This window comes from Nansenia antarctica, assembly GCF_963989245.1.
Source record: "Nansenia antarctica genome assembly, chromosome: 18".
In the NCBI taxonomy this organism is placed as follows: domain Eukaryota; kingdom Metazoa; phylum Chordata; class Actinopteri; order Argentiniformes; family Microstomatidae; genus Nansenia; species Nansenia antarctica.
Genome location: NC_137691.1, coordinates 1,024,596 through 1,048,143, shown reverse-complemented (window position 1 = coordinate 1,048,143; position 23,548 = coordinate 1,024,596). Strand labels below are relative to the sequence as shown.

At 48.1% G+C, this 23,548-nt stretch overlaps 1 protein-coding gene across 2 annotated transcripts in view; it reads right to left on the bottom strand.

Moving 5' to 3' along the window:
• Positions 1-18,824: 18,824 nt before the first annotated feature.
• pdzrn3b (PDZ domain containing RING finger 3b) overlaps positions 18,825-23,548 on the bottom strand; it is a gene marked incomplete at both ends in the record, with an annotated part of 65,744 nt that continues 61,020 nt past the window's right edge. For both annotated transcript variants that reach the window (XM_080548436.1, XM_080548437.1), the window contains 6 exons: positions 18,825-20,085; positions 20,477-20,844; positions 21,770-21,883; positions 22,513-22,614; positions 22,789-22,851; positions 23,202-23,300. In XM_080548436.1, the coding sequence (XP_080404562.1) occupies positions 18,825-20,085; positions 20,477-20,844; positions 21,770-21,883; positions 22,513-22,614; positions 22,789-22,851; positions 23,202-23,300 (2,007 nt within the window). The remainder of the gene's footprint in view (positions 20,086-20,476; positions 20,845-21,769; positions 21,884-22,512; positions 22,615-22,788; positions 22,852-23,201; positions 23,301-23,548) is intronic.

The following is a 23,548-nucleotide window of genomic DNA, read 5'->3' as shown; positions in this document are numbered from 1 at the left end:
ACTGAGGAGGACTGAGGGCCTGTGGGGGGGTTGAGGTTTGGGTTGTTGCTGCTAACTGCGGGGGCTGTTGTTTGTACTGTCACTTACCTGTCACTTACCTGCCACTTACCTGTCACTTACCTGTCACTTACCTGTCAGAGAGGTGAGGAAGGTTCTATGAGAAAGAAAGAGGAGAAATGCCACATGAAGGTTATTCACAAACACACGTTCCGTATTGACTGTTAATCACGTCCATTACTTTGCAGCTGTCAGTAAGTATGAGCACCAAATGAAACAAAGCGTCTTCCCTTCTCTTGGTTTCTATCACCTTTGTGTTTATGTAACCAGTGTTCTTTCCAGCATGTTCTATAACATGCCGTGTGTCAGAGTTCATCCTAATCTTCTGTGGATTAAGGATTACTGTATATCACCTGGCTGACAGATGCTGTATGAGAACTGTAGGGTGGTGATTGGTCGTGTTGGTGAACAGAGGTCAGAGAGGCTGAATAACACACAAACACACAAACACACAAACGCACAAACACGGCTGTGTCTCAGGAGGTAGAGCCGGTGATATATGGAGATCTTTCTTGGTCAGGTGGCCGGAAATGATATATTGATGACTCAGAGAGAAGGTTGAATTGTAATCATTGTATTAGGCAGATCTGGGTTGCATTCTCTTGTACAGATGTTTCCAAGGCAGCATGCTCTGTTAAGTCCAAGCTTCAAGCATGGCTACGACATAGGAGATGTCGAGCTTGGCTACGGCGGGTGCCGAGCCAAGTACTGATGTTTGTTACAGCTTATATACCGTTCTCAGAGAGGAAATAGCTTTACCTCGTAACTTACAATACTGACATTGGTTCCCATACATGGCTCTATCCTGTGGCCATGCTGTTCTACCCTGCTGACCACTGGTCAAGGCTCCTATGTCCTTAGAGTTAAACTGGTCTCACTGTTACTTGATATGGTATATGCCTGCTCCTAAGATTGTTGTTTACTACTGAGAGTGGGCATACTTAAAGTATGGTTAAGGTTAAACTATGAGTATTGCAATATTTGATAGGCACACAAAATTGGCATATAGTCACACAAAAACGCATCATATCAGCCGGCGTCTAATGATCGCAAGGTCGGCAGATCGGTGGTTCGAACCCCGGCTGGCCACATGTCGACAAGTGTCCTTGGGCAAGACACTGAACCCCAAATTGCTCCCAGTGAGCGGGCCGGCCGGCGCCTTGCATGGCAGCTTGTTGCCATTGGTGTGTGAATGTGTGTGTGAACGGGTGAATGAGAGGCCGTTGTAAAGCGCTTTGGAATAAGGCATAGCTATATAAGAGAGTCCATTTTACACATCTTAGTGTGAGGAGCTCTTTGTGAGGTAAAAGTTGCTCTATTTGTAGATGACACAGTACATACCACTACTAATAACACAGGATAATAATACAGTACATATATCTGCTGCTGTGGTTACTGGGCTGTCTGGGTGTCAGTGTGTTTAGGAGCAGGACGGTCTAATGAAGTGTATTCACTGCCTCTGCTAGGAGCATCACAACATGGACCCCCCCCCTCACTGCCTCTGCTAGGAGCATCACAACATGGACCCCCCCCCCCCCCCCCTCACTGCCTCTGCTAGGAGCATCACAACATGGACCCCCCCCACCACACCCACACACCCCCCCCAACCCCCCGCCCCCCACCCACTCAGCCTAATGGCCCTGGAGGGGGGGGTTTAGACACAGACAGGCTTTTAGGGGCCGTGTCAGGGAGAGGTGCGCTGGTCTCTGTGTCAGACGTGGCAGTGTGGATGGCGCTCTAATAGACTCTAATAAAAGACTCAATCTGAGAGAATCTGCGGTGGTGAGGGTGTGAGAGTGTGTGTGTGTGTGTGTGTGAGTGTGGTCGTGTGTGTGTGTGTGTGAGAGTGTGGTCGGGTGTGTGTGTGTGTGTGTGTGTGTGTGTGTGAGAGTCTGGTCGTGTGTGTGTGTGTGAGAATGTCAGAGTGTGATCGTGTGTGTGTGTGTGTGAGAGTCTGGTCGTGTGTGTGTGTGTGTGAGAGTGTTGTCGTGTGTGTGTGTGTGTGTGTGTGTGTGAGAGTGTTGTCGTGTGTGTGTGTGTGTGTGTGAGAGTGTAGTCTTGTGTGTGTGTGTGAGAGTGTGTGTGTGTGTGTGTTGTTGCGTAGCCGTAAGTGGTTGTTAGGCCACAGTGACGAGGAGGAGGAGGAGAGAGCTGAGAGAACATCACCTCAGGAAGAGAGGATTCTCTCTCTGTGGATTCTCAGTTTGTGATCCCCCCCCCCCTAGTGGTCAGCTATGACAGGTTTAGGCTAGGTAAGGGCACACCTGGATGATGTCATCAGCATGCGCCAGGTGAAGACAGGTGCACGGGTACCTGTAGCACGCCAGCGCTGAAATCGTTTTTCAAAGAAAAAGCTTTACTTTAAATTGTTGTTTCATTTAGTTTGAAATGTCATGGATGCTGGTTGTTTTGATGTGTGGGCCTCTGTTTGCTGCCCTCTACAGGTTGGAGAACAATCAGCTGGTCTCATTAGGCCTGACCAGCCACACCTGCTGACCAGCCACACCTGCGGTTGGCTCCAGTGGCTGCAGACATAAGCCCTGCTTCTCCAGTCCTGCGGCCCTTCTTGCGCTCCACGCTCACTCTTCTGTTTTGTTGTGGCTTTTTGTGGCATTTTTGGTTCACACTGACAACACGGCTTTCACTACATATTCCACTCATCCATCCATGCATACATACACCACTGATATACTGATTGACACACTCCAGAAAAGGAAGTTAAGGTCCCTTTAGAAAAGTTTTGTTTTGTTTTGGGTTGTTGCAACATATCCTTTTTTTTTTAGAGTTAATGTTTTCCACCTGCTGTGTGTCATCATAGCATCAGCCCAGCATCAACAGCTACAGACACACACGCTCACTCTCTCATCCTCAAGTACCACAAACCAAGAAGAAGAAGCGGTCAACTACCGTGAGTAACCATAGTAACTCAATACAAGCCCAAGCCCAGACCATGTCTGTCTCACAGTGATGTATATATCTATATCTATATATCTGCAATTCGTGATGTTAGAATTATAAGGTTCTCTCAATTTTGTCAAAATAGAGTTTTCTACATAATCTGATCCATTAGGTGTTTATTAATGCCTGTGTGGTGTTGTTTTTTAAAATGTTGACATTTTTGAGTTAGTAATTAATAAAATACAAAGGTTCCATCTCACAGAACATAATGGAATGTAAAAACTTTGACGCTCAATATCTCTGAACTGCCCTAAATGGAGATAGAACCTTATAATTCTAAGCTCACGATATGTATCTGCAATTATCAGCTTGAGAGTTGAGTTTGATAAAAACATAATCAGTCAGATTAGTCAGCTGAGCCATCGTTCTATCCCTGGTCCCCTTTAACCATCCAGGAACAAACATGAACTCAGCATGAAAAACAGATCCATCCTGTCCATGTCCAGAGCCCAGAGCCTCTCTCACAGTCTGTCACTTAAGCTGGGCCACTTAAGTTGTATCGATCGGCCCTTGTGCTCCTTGTGAGAACATGAACATGCCATGGGTAGATGGAGACTCTAGCTGGGACTATATCTCTATATATATATATATATATACTATAGCTGGGAGCTCCAGACCTCCCAGAACAATGAGCACAACGACCCCCGATAATTTACTGCAACAATAGACCCCCCAGTCACATTTAGGGTTGTGTGATCGTATCCTAAATCAATGGCAGGAAATAACAGAGCTACTCAGGAGTGCACACTAAGCACATCTACGCCCCTGTAGTTCTGGAGATCAGCATTATTATGAGGCTGCTGCTGTGGTCTCTGACTGCTGCTAATGGCAGATACATCATAACAGTGCAAGCGGGGCGTTAAGAAGTGTAGCTGGCCAATGTTTAATCAATGACATCTAAATACGACGTGGGTCGATGGTGCCAGAGGCTGGGGATTTAGGAGTCCAGCCAACGCCCCCTGCCCGCCCCTGCGCCCCCCCCCCCCCCGCCCGCCCCTGCCTCTGTCTCTGCCCCCCCGCCTCTGTGTTCCCCCCCCCTGCCTGTGTGTTCTGCTGGTCAGCCTTACCTCATCTCTACAGGGGCGTCTGGAGTCTAACGGTCAACAAACCACCGCGGTCGAGACGCACAAACCCCTGAAACCCCTGGTCCTGCAGGGTTACGGTCAGAGGTGGTTAGGTGAGTGGCTATATGTATGCACAGTACCAGTCAAAAGTTTGTGGACACTTTTTTGGACACTTCCCCATTCAATTGAATGGGGAAGTGTGTCCAAACTTTTGACTGGTACTGTGTGTGTGTGTGTATATATATAAATTCCTAAAAAAAAAGTTTGGAAACTTTATTTCGGTCGATTATTCCTCCCCTTTAATAATACCAATTGGTATTGTATTTTATATCGTTGGAAAGCCTGATTAGTCACCTTTACAACCAGGTACAACTTATAAGGATCATGCATTCGTAGAATGAGCAACACAGCTAAACGTGTGGGTAGCGCCCCCCCCAAAAATTGCTAAAATCCCCTGCAAAATTCTTCTGTTGGTATTCACTCTTTTCCGAACGTTTCCGAACTTTTTTGAGGAGTTTATATGTGTGCATACTGTATATGTATGACAATTTTATACTATTGAAAACGCCGTTTGAGTTAAGTCTTTCAAGTCGGCCTTGTCCCACGCTGGGGTAACACTCCTCACCCTCTGTTGGTCAGAGGGGATCCCTGCTTCTCCCCCCCCTCCCCCCCCTCCCCCTCCCTCCCCCTCCCTCTCCCCCTGCCTCCCCCTCCCTCCCCCTCCCCCTGCCTCCCCCTGCCTCCCCCTGCCTCCCCCTGCCTCCCCCTCCCTCCCCCTCCCTCCCCCTGCCTCCCCCTGCCTCCCCCTCCCTGCCTCCCCCTGCCTCCCCCTGCCTCTCCCTGCCTCTCCCTGCCTCCCCCTGCCTCCCCCTGCCTCCCCCTGCCTCCCTCTCCCTCCCTCCCTCCCTCTCCCTCCCTCTCCCTCCCTCTCCCTCCCTCTCCCTCCCTCTCTCCCTCCCTCCCTCTCCCTGCCTCTCCCTGCCTCTCCCACACGCTGTGTTACCAACCGGTCTGTTTGGACTTTTAATCTGTGATTTGTAGCGTGAGCCGCGGAGCGTCCCGCCGAGTGATCACAAAGAGTGAGAGGGGCAACAACACCTTGTGGCTGCGTATCAGCCCGTGGTTGAACCCCCGGGATTAACATTTGAATCCTCCTGTCTCCTTCTCTGACGGCCTCAATGGAGGAGTTGTCTGCCTTCTCAGCTTGGCCACCGGCTGAGGAAAAAGTGGTTGCAATAAATGTCATTGAGATGTTCAAACCCACGCATCGTAAACTTGTTTGAAAAGACGCTCCACCGAGCCGTGAAAGGGAGTTTTTCCTACCAGAGATGTGGTGATTCGTTGACCGTTAAACAACGACAGCATTCTTATTTCCTTCTTTTCTCTCTGTCTCTCTGTCTCTCTGTCTCTCTGTCTCTCTGTCTCTCTCTGTCTCTCTCTGTCTCTCTCTGTCTCTCTCTGTCTCTCTCTGTCTCTCTCTCTCTCTCTGTCTCTCTCTATTTCTCTGTCTCTCTCTCTCTCTCTCTTTCTCTCTCTGTCTCTGTGTCTCTCTGTCTCTCTCTCTGTCTCTCTCTCTGTCTCTGTCTCTCTCTGTCTGTCTGTCTCTCTCTCTCTCTCTCTCTCTCTGTCTCTCTCTCTGTCTCTCTCTCTCACACACACCTCTCCCTCCCTCCATGCCAGTGTCTCAGTGACAGAGAGCAGTAGTGTGTAGTAGTATAGTGTGTGTGTGTGTGTGTGTGTGTAGTAGTATAGTGTGTGTGTGTGTGTGTAGTAGTATAGTGTGTGTGTGTGTGTGTAGTAGTATAGTGTGTGTGTGTGTGTAGTGGGTGTGTGCTGGCAGGTCTGAGGTAAACAAAGCGGAGGCTGTCTGATGACGTTGGCTCAGCAGACTCTGTTAGTACGGCCGCAGGAAACCTCACTGGTCCTCTCGCCTCCACAACACCTCCGTCACTACGCAGCGTCTTCACCTCCACAACACCACCGCCACCTCTGTAATGGATTTTTCATCTTATGAATGTTTTAACATTATATGTATTCCTGTGGTATTCATTTTCATACAGAATGTGACAGTATGTTTCCATGAGGAGTTCCTGTGGGATTGTTGTGAGTCTGACTGTCCTGTTTGTGAGCACAGAGCTGTTTGGGCCTTGTGTTCATAAGCAGTTCGTTTAGGACTCGCTGTCGGTCCCACGGGAACTTACTCCCTGTTTTCACACTCGTTATCAATGTTATGACTATGTTAACACTATATCAATTGTACTATGTGAGAGTTTGTTGTCAGTCATTGAAAGCTTCCCATTGAGAAGTTGACTGTCCGCTCTAGAGCTGTAAAAAATCATTTTCTTCAATAAATACTATACCTAGATTTAAAGCAAGTTCCTATCTTGAGTCTCATTAATTAATCCACGACAACTCCATCTGGGCGGTGGACTTGGATTAGCTGGCTAGTGGGACTGGTCTGTGTGTCTTGACTGTCCCATCCTATTGGGCTGGGCTAGCCCTGGGATGTCCACTGTGGGAACTGGTCCATGAGGAACCGGTCTAGATAGACTGCTGTGAGTTACGACTCCGCCAGTCCCCCCTAAGGTCAAGGGTCAAATAGGTAGTAATAGAAATTGATGTCCGTGTGACTTTCTGAAAGGCAGGCAGGCAGACCCTTTTAATGTTATTTATCTGTGTGTGTGCGTGCAAGAGAAACCAGAATGTCAGTAGGCGATATTTTGCAAGATGACAGCACATTAAAAACAACGACAAAGCTACTTTTTGCAAAGTGAATTTCAGAATTTAGTCTGTTAGATTAAATGACAGAAGGACACTGCTTTCTCTCTTACTCTCTCTCTGTCTCTGTTTCTTTCTCTCTCTTTCTCTGTCTCTCTCTCTCTGTCTGTCTGTCTCTCTCTGTCTCTGTCTCTGTCTCTCTCTCTCTCCGTCTCTCTTTCTTTCTCTCTCTCTCTGTCGCTCTCTCTCTTCTCTCTCTCTTCTCTCTCTCTCTCTCTCTGTCTCTCTCTCTGTCTCTCTCTCTGTCTCTCTCTCTGTCTGTCTCTCTCTGTCTCTCTCTGTCTCTCTCTGTCTCTCTCTCTGTCTCTGTCTCTCTCTCTCTGTCTCTCTCTCTCTCTGTCTGTCTCTGTCTCTCTGTCTCTGTCTCTCTCTGTCTCTCTCTCTCTGTCTCTGTCTCTCTCTCTCTCTCTGTCTCTGTCTCAGGAGGAGACAGCTTGGTGTTAACATCGTTGTGTGTTTCTGTAGGCTGTATATATAGGTTATCAACCATGCCCAGACATTTCTCTCTCTCTCTCTCTCTCTCTCTCTCTCTCTCTCTCTCTCTCTCTCTCTCTCTCTCTCTCTCTCTCTCTCTCTCCCTCCTCTCTCTCTCTCTCTCTCTCTCTCTCTCTCTCTCTCTCTCTCTCGACATGCGTAAGTGACATTTTTGTTTATAAAAGTTTTGATTATGCATTCATGGGGGGACATGCATACATGTAACAAGGGTAGGTGCAATAAGCCACGGCTTCAGCCTACACCTTTTTGGTCCTGATGTTATAAATTGTGACTGTGTACATTTTCTTATATCTGTATTGTGAATTGTATAGGGGAGCAAAATAAACATTCTCAATCAATCAGTTTGTCTCTCTCTCATCACAATAAAGCAGTAAAGCACAATAAAACAGGTCCTGGTTATGTTATGGATGTTATGTTATGGATGCAGTCTGGTTATGTTATGGATGCCGTCTGGTTATGTTATGGATGCAGACTGGTTATGGTAATTATCTCATAAATTCAAGCATGTCCTCATTATTATAAGGTCAAGGTGAGCTCATTAAGCAACGCTGTGATAATATCATAATATAATTATATATAATATATGCACTACTGTGATAATAGATTTATAATTTCCTTCTGTCAGGCCTGTCGTCCTGTGTGGTTTCTACCAGTCCTTTACTGAGAGTCTAAGTGTCTCTGTTATCTGCTGGTTCCAGACCCTGAGTCTGTCAGTCTTAGAAAGGTATTGAAATTAACCTCCAGATTCCTGTATATACCCTGAGTAGGTAACAGACACGGCTGTTCTAGTGTCAACTGTCACTTAGATCCAACTGTCACTTAGATCCAACTGTCACTTAGATCCAACTGTCACTTAGATCCAACAGTTTTGTAAAAAATAAAAGGGTGTGTTCTCACTAGAACATTTGCTTCACTTGAAACAGAGTTTAGGATAAAGTTCGCTTTGCTCTGCGTCGTTTGGAGCTGTGAGAACGCGCATTCGAAGTTGCTCCCGCAGCAAAGAACCCTCGGATGCTCCGCTTGAAAAGGGTGGTTTCGCTCCGGTTAGAAACGACGCATCATCACATTGCTTCACTTCGCTTTTGGTAAGAACGCTGCTCGAGGCAGTCCATAGGAAAACAACAGCGCAGGCGTGTGTTGGTCTGGATAATAGCGGGGCAACGGGCAATCTTCTCTAATCTATCTTTTCTGACCAATCAACTACCACGTCTGTTGCTTCGATTGCGTATGTTACTTCGTTTACATGAAGGGCTGTGAGAACGCAAATCAGAGAAGTAATTTATGCCTTGTTCCAAACCCTTCATCCTCCTTCTGCTGTCAGACTGTTAACCTCTGATAGTGATGCCCTGTAGGCTATAGTATTCATGGTTGAGTTGTATTGTATTATTTCAAGGTGCCCACGATACACAATGATGATCTTCCTAGCTCCTGGGCACGTCGTTGTTGTTGTTGTTGTTGTTGTTGTTGGTGAGATGTTTTGATGTTTTCTGTGAACTTGCTGCTCTAAACTAATTGCCCCTAGTGAGACTAATTAAGTTGTTTGAATTGAATTGAATATCATAATATAATTATATATAATATATGCAGTACTGTAATACTATCATAAGTCATTATGTTCAAGATAATTATTGCAATGCCATTTGCCAATGTTCTGTTTTTTTGCATATTACGGAAGGTGTAGTAAATGGACTGCACTTATTATAGCGCCTTATTCCTATTAGCTTTACAACGGCCTCTCATTCACCCATTCACACACACATTCACACACCAATGGAGGCAAGCTGCCATGCAAGGCGCTGGCCCTCACATTGGGAGAAATTTGGGGTTCAGTGTCTTGCCCAAGGACACCTTGACAATTGGCCAGCCGGGCTTCGAACCGCTGATCTGCCGACCTTGCGATCATTAGACGCCAGCTCTACCTCCTGAGACACAGCCTCTACCAGCCTCTACCTCCTGAGACACAGCCTCTACCTCCACCAGCCTCTACCTCCTGAGACACAGCCTCTACCTCCTGAGACACAGCCTCTACCTCCTGAGACATAGCCTCTACCTCCTGAGACACAGCCTCTACCCCCTGAGACACAGCCTCTACCTCCACCAGCCTCTACCTCCTGAGACACAGCCTCTACCTCCTGAGCCACAGCCTCTACTTCCTGAGCCACAGCCTCTACCTCCTGAGACACAGCCTCTACCTCCTGAGACACAGCCTCTACCTCCTGAGACACAGCCTCTACCTCCTGAGACACAGCCTCTACCTCCACCAGCCTCTACCTCCTGAGACACAGCCTCTACCTCCTGAGACACAGCCTCTACCTCCTGAGACACAGCTTCTACCTCCTGAGACACAGCCTCTACCTCCTGAGACACAGCCTCTACCTCCTGAGACACCGCTGCCCTCTGTGTTGAGTATTCTGTCTGTGTCTGGTCCTGCAGGTTACACTGTACTAGGACAGTATTCTTCCTGTGTGTTTCTCTAGTTCAGCCTGTCTTGGGTATCAGTCTGTCAGGGTGTTTTGGAGACTAGTTTTCTCCACCTGTACTTTCATAACAAGTCCGTTACTTTGTACTTTGCCTCTCTGTCGATCTCAGTGAAGAGAAGTGAGGGTTACCATGGCTGTCTGCTGTCTGCTCTGAGGTTTGGATTCTTGTTTGTGAGCTGCAAGGCCAAGGAGACGTGATATTTCTATAATGAGGGTTAGGGGTGATCTCTCTCTCTCTCTCTGTCTCTCTCTCTCTCTCTGTCTCTCTCTCTCTGTCTCTCTCTCTCTGTCTCTCTAAGTCTCCCTCTGTCTGTCTCTCTGTCTCTGTCTCTCTGTCTCTGTCTCTCTCTCTGTCTGTCTCTCTGTCTCTGTCTCTCTGTCTCTGTCTCTCTCTCTGTCTCTCTCTCTGTCTCTCTCTGTCTCTCTCTCTCTCTCTCTCTCTCTCTCTGTCTCTCTAAGTCTCCCTCTGTCTCCCTCTGTCTGTCTCTGTCTCTCTGTCTTTCTCTGTCTTTCTCTCTGTCTTTCTCTCTGTCTTTCTCTCTCTCTCTCTCTGTCTTCATGAGATATCACATGAGATAATCTCAGAGGTCTAAGAGAACATATTTCAGAACAGATATACTGAAGAAGAAACCGGTTTTCTCCTGTTTTGAAAATGAACGGATTTAGAAAATGTTTGTGTTGATATTATTTCCTACACAGCTTTTAAAAAATCAACACTGCATTACAAATATGTAATACTACACTTCTCACTAAAACATATTTTAATGCTATAGATGTTTAGGTTTCTGCGCCTACAAAAGTTGCAATTGGAAATAAAAACATAGTGCTTTCTTTGAATCTTTAGCACATTTACGTTCATACTCAACATTCTCCATTAGCTGATACACTGCATCTGAAGCATTATGTTAGAACTTTGAATGATTGAAAAGTGACATTCTGATACTGGCATGAACTATATAAACCCTGGTGTTAAGTATATTGAAATGCCAGGACACAATAACTCACTTATATTCATGGATATAACACGTATATTGATGGACAGATGGGTTGTGCCATTTGGGATTATGACATTACTAAACCTTTCAGCAGCCAACCACTTACTCACACCATGGTGAAGCTCGTGCCCACGATGATCAGATCTGATATTCTGCGAGAACAAGACCTTTCCTCTGACTAGTCCTCGTCATTAATCAGTCTCGTCTGTCATCAATCTAGTCTTCTGTCACGCCACCTCTCCTCTCTGATTGTGTTCATCTGTTTTTATGTGTCAAATATTTAGCAATGGTACAATATGTCCTCCTGTGTCCTGGTTGTCAAGGATGGATGTCATAGTGACAGAGGACACATGTTTTAGTGACAGAGGACACATGTTTTAGTGACAGAGGACTCGTGTTTCTGCTAGATTAAAAAAAAAACTCATTACATTAAACCCCCTTTGGTGTGTTATGGTTCCACTGAACTGTTCAAGACAGGAGAAACACTGTGGAAGGACATTGCCTTGGGTCTTCTGAACTCCCCCTTCAGAGCCTGGCTGCCACCTACCAGAGCCCAAATATCAAACCGCCAAACTAGAAACAGAAACAGAAACAACCCAACTCCAGATCCCCAAAACAAGAACAGCCAGATACAAACCATCACCCATCCCTCTTCTGTACAGGACTCCTGAACGCCCAATAACACAGGATGAACGTTTTAGCCTGTTAGCCTCACCCACCACCGCCAGAGACTGTGTTGATAAATACTCAAGATCAAGATAAGTTATAATCACAGTTTTTTAAATCAAATATTGTGTTTTATATTTGTATGTTGTATTTCATTGATGTGATTGTAAATATTCTTGTATTTCTGTTTCACAAACTGCAAAAAGAATATTCAATAAAGAAACTTGAAACTTGAAACTTCATGGACTGACTGCTGAATATGTTGAATTGTTACCTCTTGAACAATTTAACAACGCCATAGCTGGTCGAATTAATTATTTATTATTTGTACGTTTATCAGCAGAACTTCAATCTAGTGAATAAGAACAGACAGAATGTCAATTTCCTGAGTTACCGACTACCCCACCTCCAGGCTCAGAGATATCAAACACTGGTGATTCAGCGCGAGTCATCGTGTTACATCAAAGTAGACCAGACTGTGTTCAGAAGCAAGATTCATCATATTACACTGAGGACTGAAGCAGGACGATCAAAAGGCCTTGTCTTGACATCAGCAACATCAGTATGAATCAGTAATAAAACCTGCAGATGGAATGAGACTCAGACAGGTCAGTGGCAGACTCTGAAGCTAGGCTGCTCAAGCTCGATCTGAAGAGCTGTTGTTTTCCAGAGAGGAACTATTGATTTTGGCATCTTTAAAACATTCGATATGTGATCTTGTGTTTTGAATCGGACAGTTAAAGAGCCTTCTCAGACACTGCTTCCCCCATACGTCACTGTATTGTCTCACTGGGAGCAATTTGGGGTTCAGTGTCTTGCCCAAGGACACTTCGACATGTGGCCAGCCGGGGCTCGAACCACCGATCTGCCAACCTTGCGATCATTAGACGGCGGCTGTTGGCCGGCTGTGGCGCAGGAGGTAGAGCCGCCGTCTAATGATCGCAAGGTTGGCAGATCGGCGGTTTGAGCCCCGGCTGGCCACATGTCGTCCACATACATGTCATCAGTCTACATACATGTCTCATCAGTCTCCATACGTGTTTCATGATGTAAACGTTGGAGTGTTCTCTGAGGTGAATCTCCTGACTCGTGATGTAAAACAACAAAGTCGTCAGTCAGCTTTTCTGTCTGTTCATCAAGCAGCTCGTTGTCTTCAAGCCAAGACAGGATCTGTAACACACACATTCTCATCTCTGTTCACCTGAGGGCTTTCACTAACTGTGAAAGATTCAATTACTTTAACCTTTAGCCGATGTTTCAGCAGGGGAGCTCAGGTAAACTGGGTGGAATGAGCAGCACCTGTTCGCCTCCTGAGAGGAGTAACTCACCGTGACGACGCTGATCAGGGATTCACGTTAGAATGTTTCCCAAGCCGCTCGCTCAATCAGATTCCTACATGTACTGTGTGCCGTTCCAAATTGTAAATGATCACTGTTGACACGGTAAAGATGTGATTAAGATGTTGATGTAATGAGAACAGACAGTCCAAAGCTACACAGAATTGAAACAGCACTGAAGAAACTAAACTGTATGATTTCACTCCAATATTCACCTATGATGGAATGAAGAAATTAGTTACTGTATATATTATAACATAATATGGCATATTATACTGCCAGACGTTATCCACAGACCTATCCTTACATCCACGTGTATGTAGGCAGACTGAACAAGCCCCCAGACACACTAGTCAGGGGTGGCTGTGTCTCAGGAGGTAGAGGTTGTATCTCAGGAGGTAGAGGTTGTGTCTCAGGAGGTAGAGGCTGTGTCTCAGGAGGTAGAGGTTGTGTCTCAGGAGGTAGAGGCTGTGTCTCAGGAGGTAGAGGCTGTGTCTCAGGAGGTAGAGGCTGTGTCTCAGGAGGTAGAGGCTGTGTCTCAGGTGGTAGAGGCTGTGTCTCAGGAGGTAGAGGTTGTGTCTCAGGAGGTAGAGGCTGTGTCTCAGGAGGTAGAGCCGGCGTCTAATGATCGCATGGTCGGCAGATCGGCGGTTCGATCCCCGGCTGGCCGCATGTCGAGGTGTCCTTGGGCAAGACACTGAACCATCATATTTCTCCCAATGTGCGGGCCGGCGGTTTGCATGGTAGCTGTATAAGTCTATATTCACTAGTCTGCCTCAGTTAGATGTTCAGTCACACGTCTCCTCAGCGTGCATACAGGATGTAAACATCGTCAGGCTTTAGCAGCCCTGAGAGAAGAGGACGACCAGCCTTATCAGTTAATGGATGATATCCCAGGCCTGTCAGCCTGCTTCCCCCGGAGCTGAAGGCGTTTAAACGGATGAGTCCACCTCCCCGTCCCCAACCCAGAGGACGAGCAGCGGGAAAACACTTCCACTCATTCTGAAGATAAAAAAAAACAAAGTCCACAAGGCGACAAAGAAGAAAAAGCCAAGTGTGATGGACTAATCTCCCTTCTGCATCAGGGGAGGGAGGGAGGGAGGGAGGGAGGGAGGCAACGCAATTGATTGTGAGAGCTTTTCTGTTTGCCTTGCAATGCCATATAGTTATCTCCCATTAAAGCGGTGTGTACAAAGCCGCGTACGCAGACATAAATCACACTGCTGAGCTGAGGGCCGACGAGGAGGCTTAAGGAGGCGCGATCAATCACATTCCTGCAGACAGAGAAGAAGAAGTGGCTGGTCGGCTCCCTGGGTCGCTCTGATTATCATAATCATCCCCCTTAAGTGATGCAGAGTAACACACAGACAGCACTGTGGGGCCTCTCTCTCTCTCTCTGAGATACATTCTCTCTCTTTCTCTCTCTCTCTGAGATACATTCTCTCTCTCTCTCTCTCTCTCTGTCTCTCTCTCTCTGTCTGTCTCTCTCTCTCTGTCTCTCTGTTTCTCTCTCTCTCTCTCTCTCTCTGAGATACATTCTCTGTCTCTCTCTCTCTGTCTCTCTCTCTCTCTCTCTGTCTCTCTCTCTCTCTCTCTCTCTCTCTCTCTCTGTCTCTCTCTCTCTCTCTCTCTGTCTCTCTCTCTGTCTCTCTCTGTCTCTCTCTCTCTCTGTCTCTCTCTCTCTGTCTCTCTCTCTCTCTCTCTATCTCTCTCTCTCTCTCTCAGATACATTCATCAACTTCCCAGGCAGGGAGACAATACGTCTCCAGGCAGCACAACATAGAGAATAACACACACAGCTACAGGAGGGGAGGTGGGGGGAGGCAGGGGGAGGTAGAGGAGGGGAGGTAGGGGGAGGTAGGCTACATTAGAGGAGGATGACTATCTACCACACTGACCACTGTGTCTGTATCTATCACACTGACCAGATCCATCTAATATTCAGTTATGTGTTAAGTCGTCAGTGAGCTCATAATTCTGTGTCCTGCGTTATCCAAATCACATGAAGGGGGGGGTGGGGGAAGGCTGGGGTGGGGGAGGGAGGCGGGGGGGGGGTGTAGGGACAGGTGGGGGGAGACGCGGGAGGCAGGTAGGGGGACGTAGGGGTAGGTGGGGGCAGGCAGGGTGAGGTGGGGGCAGGCAGGGTGAGGTAGTGACAGGTGGGGGGGGAGAAGGGGGTGAGACAGGGGGAGGGTCAGGTAGCTTTATATAGAACTGCTGAAATACAGAATGTGGACATGACAAGTAAAACGCTGCAGAATAGCTGCTGGGTCCTGTGTGTGTGTGTGTGTGTGTGTGTGTGTGTGTGTGTGTGTCCTCTGTAATGAGCCGGCGAGAGGCTTAATAGGGGATCATATGGGAGGGAGGGAGACAAGATGCTTCCAACAGATGGAGGGCTGCTGCTGCTGTCAGACACACTCGCCATTACCTCGGCTCTGATGGAGAGCAGCGCGCGCCGGCCCGGCTCGTAATCCACCGTAATCCACTAAACACATTTCTGTCAGATATCGAGTTTTTAATTGGATGTGCTGAGAGCAGCAGCGTTTCATCAGGGTGAGTCTGTCTGACACGAAAGACAATCTCAACCTAGAGAAGAGAGGACGGTCCCAGGTTTGACCCAGGTGTGACCCCACCTCACCCCTCCTCACCTCTCCTCACCTCACCCACAACCAGGGCAGACCCGGAGGGATAGTGCCGGTGAGTAATCCCCACTACTACCTAGTTATGGGGCTTTTCCACTACGGTGCTGACCCGGTGCTGACCCGGGTCAGCCCGCTTCGTTCCCCTTTTCCATTAGTCGTCCCAGGTCGGTTCGGTCCCAGGTCAGCTCGCTTCTTTAGCTCCACATCGACCCCAGGGTCTACAATTTCATATCCGGGTCTTTTTGCCAGGCTGCGTGTGACGTGTGACGCTGCACACCGTTGATTGGTCAATGGAAATCGTCATCCCATGTCCCATCCCATATATTTCTTCACTAACCGCCATCTTGAAATACCACATTCACTCTAGGAAAATGTCACTACAGTTTCTGTAATAGCTTATTAATAAAGATTCGGAAAATTATGCTGACCATCGTATTATCTTAGTTTAATGTCATTTCAATGAATCATATAACTTTTATTTACAACAAGCACAACACAAAAATTGCTATTATGCACCGTCTTTGCCCGTGAATAACACCGGCTGTGGAGGTGGTACAAACACAATACTCCTTTGCTAACTTCACCATCTGTCTACGGTCATTTTGAGCCCTTAACCACCGCGCTGACACCCCGAGAAGTTATGCTTTTAACCGTAAACTCGATGAACCGGGAGTTCACCCGGCCACTGCTGCTGTGCTGTCCAGCCATTTTCGCCGTTCACTCATGAGTCAAATGCCGGTAGATTCGCATCTTGTCGGCGTTTCCCGATGATGATACTACAGTTCATAAAGCAGACAAGTGAAGGCAGTGGTTTTAAGGGTTCAAAAAACATGACTTTATTATGTGTACATAGCTTCCTCTCTCTCTTTCTCTTTCTCTCCCAAAAAATCACGGCTGTTGCTGTGTACACCCGGAAGCTTTTTGCCAGGCTGTGTGTGACGCGTAACTCCGCCTACTATCGTCTACTCCTCCTACTAGTCCGGGTCGGTTTGTGTATAATGGAAAACCAGAACAGATCAAGTGACCCGACCTGACCTCGAACCGATCCGAACTGCACTAACCCGGGCTGCTGATGGAAAAGCACCATTAGTGTAGAGTAGTGGGGATTACTCACCGAACCCATTGCAATGTTTTGGCTTGACTAGCGAGTGTGTCATTGATTTTCATCAACGTTGAGATTTATTTACATTCGGCAGAATAAAAGTCTGAACATTTTGATTGGTTGGCGACCTGTTCCCGGTTTCACCTATGTTATGCTGTCACATATATCCACACATTCATATATATATATGTAACATCATTCCACCAATTTTCAAACTAATGGCACCATCTTCATGTGACTGTGAGAGTGAAGTTTCTTTTGGACTGGGGATCAGATTGTCTATTCAGTTGCTGAACAGAACAATGGCATGAATCTGCAGGCTTGGTGAATCCTAAAGCCCACATCCAATATTCATTTTGTTCAAGTTCCAGAATTCTGAGTATTTCCTTGACCTTTTATATTGACTCCAAGAGTACGCATTATCATAGAAAGTTGAAGGACGTTTATTTGTATTTCTAACCAGAAAGGTCAGCTTTGCCAAAGGTTCTGACAACATGCAGAATAATAACGCCGCCTTAGAGTTCATGGTGTTGACCAAAAATGTATGCTACTCTTCTATCAGTCTGTCTTAGAGAGTCTCATCAGATACGGCATTACATCTTGGTTTGGTAACCTATCTGTACAACTAAGGTCCAAACTGGTCCGACTGATGCAGACTGCATGGAAGATCATAGGGGTGAAAGACCACTCATCCCTGCAGTCTATTTTTGAACAGGCTACTCTCAGACAGGCTAATAGAATTCTCATGAATCCCTCCCATGTCCTACATGCAGAGTATGAACTGCTGCCCTCTGGGAGGAGGTTCAGAGTCCCCCGCTCTAGATTAAACAGATTTAAACATAATTTTATTCCGGTTTCTGTTAAACTTTTAAACTGCACCAGATGAATGTGAACATATCTTGCTTATCGTTTTATTTCCACTCTTGTCTTAAACAGGGCTGCCTTCTGTTTGTGTGTTATTATTCTGTATTGTCTGTTGCTCTTTGTTGGCTGCTGTGGGGTGTAAGCCCAATACAAATTTCCCAGTGATGGGACAATAAAGTGACTTTTGACTTGACTTTGACTAACCTCAGGATGTTCTCTGCCAGCATTAACAGTGACGATCCTTTTTCAATAAAAAAAAGAATGAAAAATTCCACACCAGTGTTTGAAAGCTCATCAAATATAAAACAATAATTTATTATTTCTCTCATTTTACAAGACATCAAATTGTGTAGCTAACTAAGGATTTGTTAAGCTGTGTTATTTTTGCTTGATACATGGAGTCCTACAAAGGCAAGGCAACTACAATGTGCTTCAACAAGAACACAGAAATATTTAAATGTCAACAGATGTGAGAGGCGTGTCCTCCTCTGTCCATACGTACGTACACAATGACATCACTGCATGAGGGTGGTCTATGTAACACAATGACATCACTGCATGAGGGTGGTCGATGTAACACAATGACATCACTGCATGAGGGTGGTCTATGTAACAGACGGTACATCGCTGGTTATAACAGCACCCTTTGACATTTTAAAACTAAAAAGTTTGTTTAAGTTAAGTTTTGTTTAAAAAAAAACATCAATATTATTTTTCCGTCAAATTTACAAAAGTCCTCTCAAAAAAGGGTTATGCGTTTTACCTTGAAGCTAAATATTTGTGTATTTCTTCCAATAAGCAATTACGGTATGCATAACAGTAAAATACTGAAAAAGATACTTGTTAAAAAAAGAAAATATGTAAATGTTGGCTGTTTACTTATGGCACACGGTTTTTTACACACTTACAAAACCTAACCAAATATTGTGAGACAGTTTTCAGTATTATTCAAATAGCAAGCACAAAGATAAAACAGGTTATTGAAAGCATTTGGAAACATTTTCAAATCATCCTCAAAGGTCCAAGAATGGAACCCTGTGGGGCACCTCAACCACAGGGGGGGGGGGGGGGTCGAAGGTCAATGGAACACTCTGTGGAGCACCTCTCAAACACAGGGGGGTGGGTCAAAGGTCAAAGGTCAATGGAACACTCTGTGGAGCACCTCTCAACCACAGGAGGGGTCAAAGATCAAAAAGGGGGTCCTTCAGAAAAAGGCTCGTCCTGTTTTTGTGTTTTTTTCTTCATATTTACAAAATGTTTTGCCGCATTGAACGAGGCAGGAATCTCTACCCCAAACCGGTAGTGTTTTATGTACAGTACATTACAGCCCCAGGCCCTACATGTATACCTCTCTCTCTCTCTCTACGCCCGCCCGCCCGCCTGCCACTACACCGTGGTCACGGACAGGAGGGAGTTGTATGTCCGCGTGCCGTCGGGGGACTTGGAGCCGTGGGTCAGCAGTTCCTGGATGGTCATCCAGTTGTCGAAGATCTTCTTGTTCCTCTTCTTGTTCATCTTCTTGTTGCTCAGTTCGATGATGTTGGGCTCCTTTTTGCTGTCCTCCGCTCCTCCTTGCTGCTGCTCCTTCAGGCTGTCCATGCGGCTCTGCTTCATGAACTCCCGGCGCTGCCTCTGCTCCTTGGCGCGCGCCGCGTGCTGCTTCCTCTCCTCCTTGCTCCAGTAGCGGCCCATCTTCAGCTCGCTGGCAGCGTCGTCGTCCGTGGTCATGCCGCTGCGCTCCTCGCGGATGCGCAGCGCGCGCTCCTTCAACAGCTTGTCCCTGATGGGCCGCTTGGTGATGTAGCGCGTGCCGTCGCTGCGGATCTTCACCTTCCACTCCATCTTGGGATCCAGCAGGTCGTCGCCGGGGGTCCCGGGGTTCGCGCTGGGGTCGCGACACAAGCTGACCAGGCTCATCTGGCTCTGGGCGAGGTACTCCACCGCCGACTTCTGCTGGATCAGCTGCATGTAGCTCTGGTAGTGCTGCGCGTGGGCGGGGATGTGCGCGTGCTTGTAAGGGGAGTTGGGGAGGTGGGGGCTCTTCCCCCCGGCGGCTTTGACAGACGACGACGACTCTCCCGCCGGAGACTTCCTTTCCTTGCCCTCCCCAGCCGGGAGGTCTCTGCTCTCCGCCTCCTTGGAGGACGAGGAGGACGAGCTCCGGCCTCTACTGGGGCCGCTGGCCTCCTGGACCGGGGAGAGGAGGAGAGGCTTGAGGATCCTGACGTGGCCTCCTCCTACGCTCCCCGAGGCCCCGGCCTCGGCCTCGCCTTGGTTCTCGCCCCCGCCCCCGCGGCGGAGGGAGTTGTCCGGGGACAGCTCCAGGGTCAAGGGGGTACTGCGACAGCTCTCCCCGGTGTTGTAGGCGCTGGAGGCGCTGTCCTTGTCCGACTTCTCGGGCAGCTCGGTGATGTCGGAGAGCTCGTGGGTGCGTCGCGGCGCGTCGACGCTGGTGTTGTAGTTGCGGAAGCCGCTGTTGTGCAGCATCCAGGACTCGCGGTACTGCTCCCGCAGCTGCTGCATCTTGTGGGCGCGGACGATGTTCAGGCACTCCAGCTCGATGCTGCGCAGCTCCTCGTTCAGAAGCTCCAGCTCCTTGTCCACCCCTCCCCCGCCACCACCGCCGTCCTGCTCCCCCCCAGGTCCGCTGGCACCCCCTTGGCAGTACGTTCCGCCTGCGCTCCCTCGCACCTAAACATAAGTGCAATATTGAAATACAACTGTGAACATTTCAAACCTGCTAACTGCGACACTTTAAATGAATGTGCAACAATACTATGTGCAATATGACAACCCTTGTGTACATAAGGTTCAGATATAGGAAAAAGTTAGGATATTTATAGCATAGCAAAGAGTACAGCACAGTGTTTTATTGTATAGTATAGTAGTATAGTATAGTAGATAGTGTACATAGCCTTTATTTATGTCAACCAGCTCTTTTCTCTTTTTTATTTTACCCTTGGCCCTCTTGTTTTTAGTCTTTTTTCCAAGCACCAGGGGAGCCCCCCCTCCTAAATTTCGTTGTATGGTACCTGTACTGTATTAATGACAATAAAGACCATTCATTCACCTGGCACTTCAGCTCCAGGAGCTCGCGGAAGCGCTCGCACTCGTCCGCGGGGATGCCCAGGAAGTCGGCGTCGTTGGCGTAGTCGGCGGAGATGAAGGACTCGGAGCCGAAGGGCAGGTCGGCGCTGCTGCCCAGCGTGTCCTGGCTGTAGGCGAGCTTGCGGCGGCTGCCCAGCGTGTTGGAGGCGGTGGTCTGGTCGTCGCCCGGGTTCTCCTGCTCCGAGCTCTCGTCGTTGCGCGTGCTCTCGTCCGTGCGGCCCACGCCGCTGTCCTTCTCGTGGTGGTTGGACAGCAGGGTGGCCGTGTCGGTCGTCCCCCCGTCCTCCTCGTGCTTCTTCTGCGACAGAAGACAGAAGAAGACAGTCAGGACACGTTGACACGTATTTCACCAACTGTCATTTCACCAACTGTCATTTCACCAACTGTCATTTCACCGACTGTCCTCCTATATCCATACGTACGTACACAATGACATCACTGCATGATGGTGGTCTATGAAACAGACGGTAGCACTAGAACAGCCGTGGCTATTTCACCTACTATTAGAGCCGCCTCAGGGGTCAAATGACCATAGTCGTAGTCACAATGGGAAGCTGCTACTTACACACAAAAAACCGGCAAAATATATTTATACTAGCTTATCCTGGTGTGATTTTGAAAATGTAAGGATACTGGGTGGTAGAACGCAACATATCTAGGAAAAGTCCTGAAATTCGATTGAGTGCAAAGATATACATGTTTTTTTACTCCCATGGCTGTTCTAGTGTTAAATCAAAATAGACCCACACATTTTTTTTTTTTACACTTTCCAGAATATCTGTGTACTAACTATGTCGTTCCTCGGACATTGTCTCATCGCTGCCGTAGTCTTCAGTCTGGTATCTCGAACACTGAGCTATGAACATATGTTCCCCCTGTATGGACCTGGCCTAACTTCAGTAACACGCAGGTGAACATATGTGTGATTGATTGCGGTTGAGTGCTGGCAGTGTGTGTGTGTGTGTGTGTGTGTGTGTGTGTGTGTGTGTACCTGCTGGAGCATGCTGGCAGTGTATGTGTGCGTGCACGTGCGTGTGTGTGTGTGTGAGTGTACCTGCTGGCAGTGTGTGTGTGTGTGTGTGTGTGTGTGTGTGTGTGTGTGTGTGTACCTGCTGGAGTATGCTGGCAGTGTGTGTGCGTGCACGTGCGTGTGTGTGTGTGTGTGAGTGTACCTGCTGGCAGTGTGTGTGTGTGTGTGTGTGTGTGTGTGTGTGTGTGTGTACCTGCTGCAGCATGCTGGTGTACTGCATGGCCTGGTGGTGTTGCTGCTCCAGCATGTCCATGTGGAGGTGGTCCAGGAAGTCGTTCCTGTCGTCATCCATCCAGCCCTCGTCCAGCTGGGGGGGGGGGGGGGAGGGGGGAGGAGGAGGAGGGAGGAGGAGGAAGGAGGAGGAAGGAGGAGGAAGGAGGAGGAAGGAGGAGGGAGGAGGAGGGAGGAAGAGGGAGGAAGAGGGAGGAGGAGGGAGGAAGAGGGAGGAGGAGGAAGGAGGAGGGAGGAGGAGGGAGGAGGAGGAAGGAGGAGGGAGGAGGAGGAAGGAGGAGGGAGGAGGAGGGAGGAGGAGGGAGGGAGAGGGAGGGAGAGGGAGGAGGAGGGAGGAGGAGGAAGGAGGAGGGAGGAGGAGGGAGGAGGAGGGAGGAGGAGGAAGGAGGAGGGAGGAGGAGGAAGGAGGAGGGAGGAAGAGGGAGGAGCAGGGAGGAAGAGGGATGAGGTCGTTAGGGATGAGGTCGTTAGGGATGAGCTTGTTAGCCTCGGACCATTAAGGCCCCAGTGAAATGTCTGGTCCCGTGTCTCCTGTCTGGTGGTACTGGGGTGTGATGGATGAGTGTTGGATGAAGGTGTCTCAGGGGTGAACAGACCTCCTGCCTGTCTCCTGAGACACCTGCCCCCCCTATACTGTGTCTCCTGAGACACCTGCCTCCCTCTATACTCAGAACCACGGTGTGGTGTCGTGGTGTGCTGCCCTACCTGGATCTCCGGCCGGGCCACCAGCAGACACACGTTCTGGTTCTCCTCGCTGGTCAGCAGCGCCACCGCATCCTCACGGTTCTGGATCTCGATGCCGTTTATCTGGAGGGAGAGAGGGAGAGAGGGAGGGAGGGAGGGAGAGAGGGGTAGGGAGGGAGGGAGGATATAGGAGCTGAGCTTGGGCACGGTGGTGGTGGTGGTGGTGGTGGATGCTGTCATGAAGGTCATTGAGTGTTGAGAGTTGTGCTGTTGTGTTAAACAAGTGATCTAACTCACCTGGATGATTCTGTCTCCCTCTCGGATCCGGCCGTCCCGGGCAGCGATGCTGTTGGGATCGATCTGAAGACACAGAGACAAGAGGAGCGTTTTATATTACGTGGTTACGGTTATCAAGTGTGGTTATCAAGACTAAAACCCCATCTTTTTTATATTGCCTTTTAAATTACTAAATAATTAAATTGTGATTATATAATGATTGGAGCACTTTGAGCTGCAACGTTTGCAGGAAAAGAGCTATACAAATAAAGTTATTATTATTATTATTATGGAGCATTAGTCCATAGTGTTGCTGTTACAGGTGTGTTGGAGGTGTGTTTCAGGTGTGTTACAGGTGTGTTTCAGGTGTGTTTCAGGTGTGTTTCAGGTGTGTTTCAGGTGTGTTTCAGGTGTGTTGGAGGTGTGTGTCTCACCTCGCTGACGTAGATCCCGGTCTCATCCTCGTCGTCGGTCCGGTAGCAGACGGTCAGGCCCAGCTTGTCCTGGATGTTGGTTCTGTACAGGTCCACCTCCTGCAACCACAACACAACCACACAGTTCTGTACAGGTCCACCTCCTGCAACCACAACACAACCACAACACAACCTCACCGTTGTGGACTTCATATATCTGATTATATCTCAGACTAAAACCAGAACAGTTCCTTGGTGGTTTGCTGTTGGTTCCTTTAGGCGCACACACACACACACACACACACACACACACACACACACACACACACACACACACACACACACACTTTTAAGTTCAGAGTTCAGTG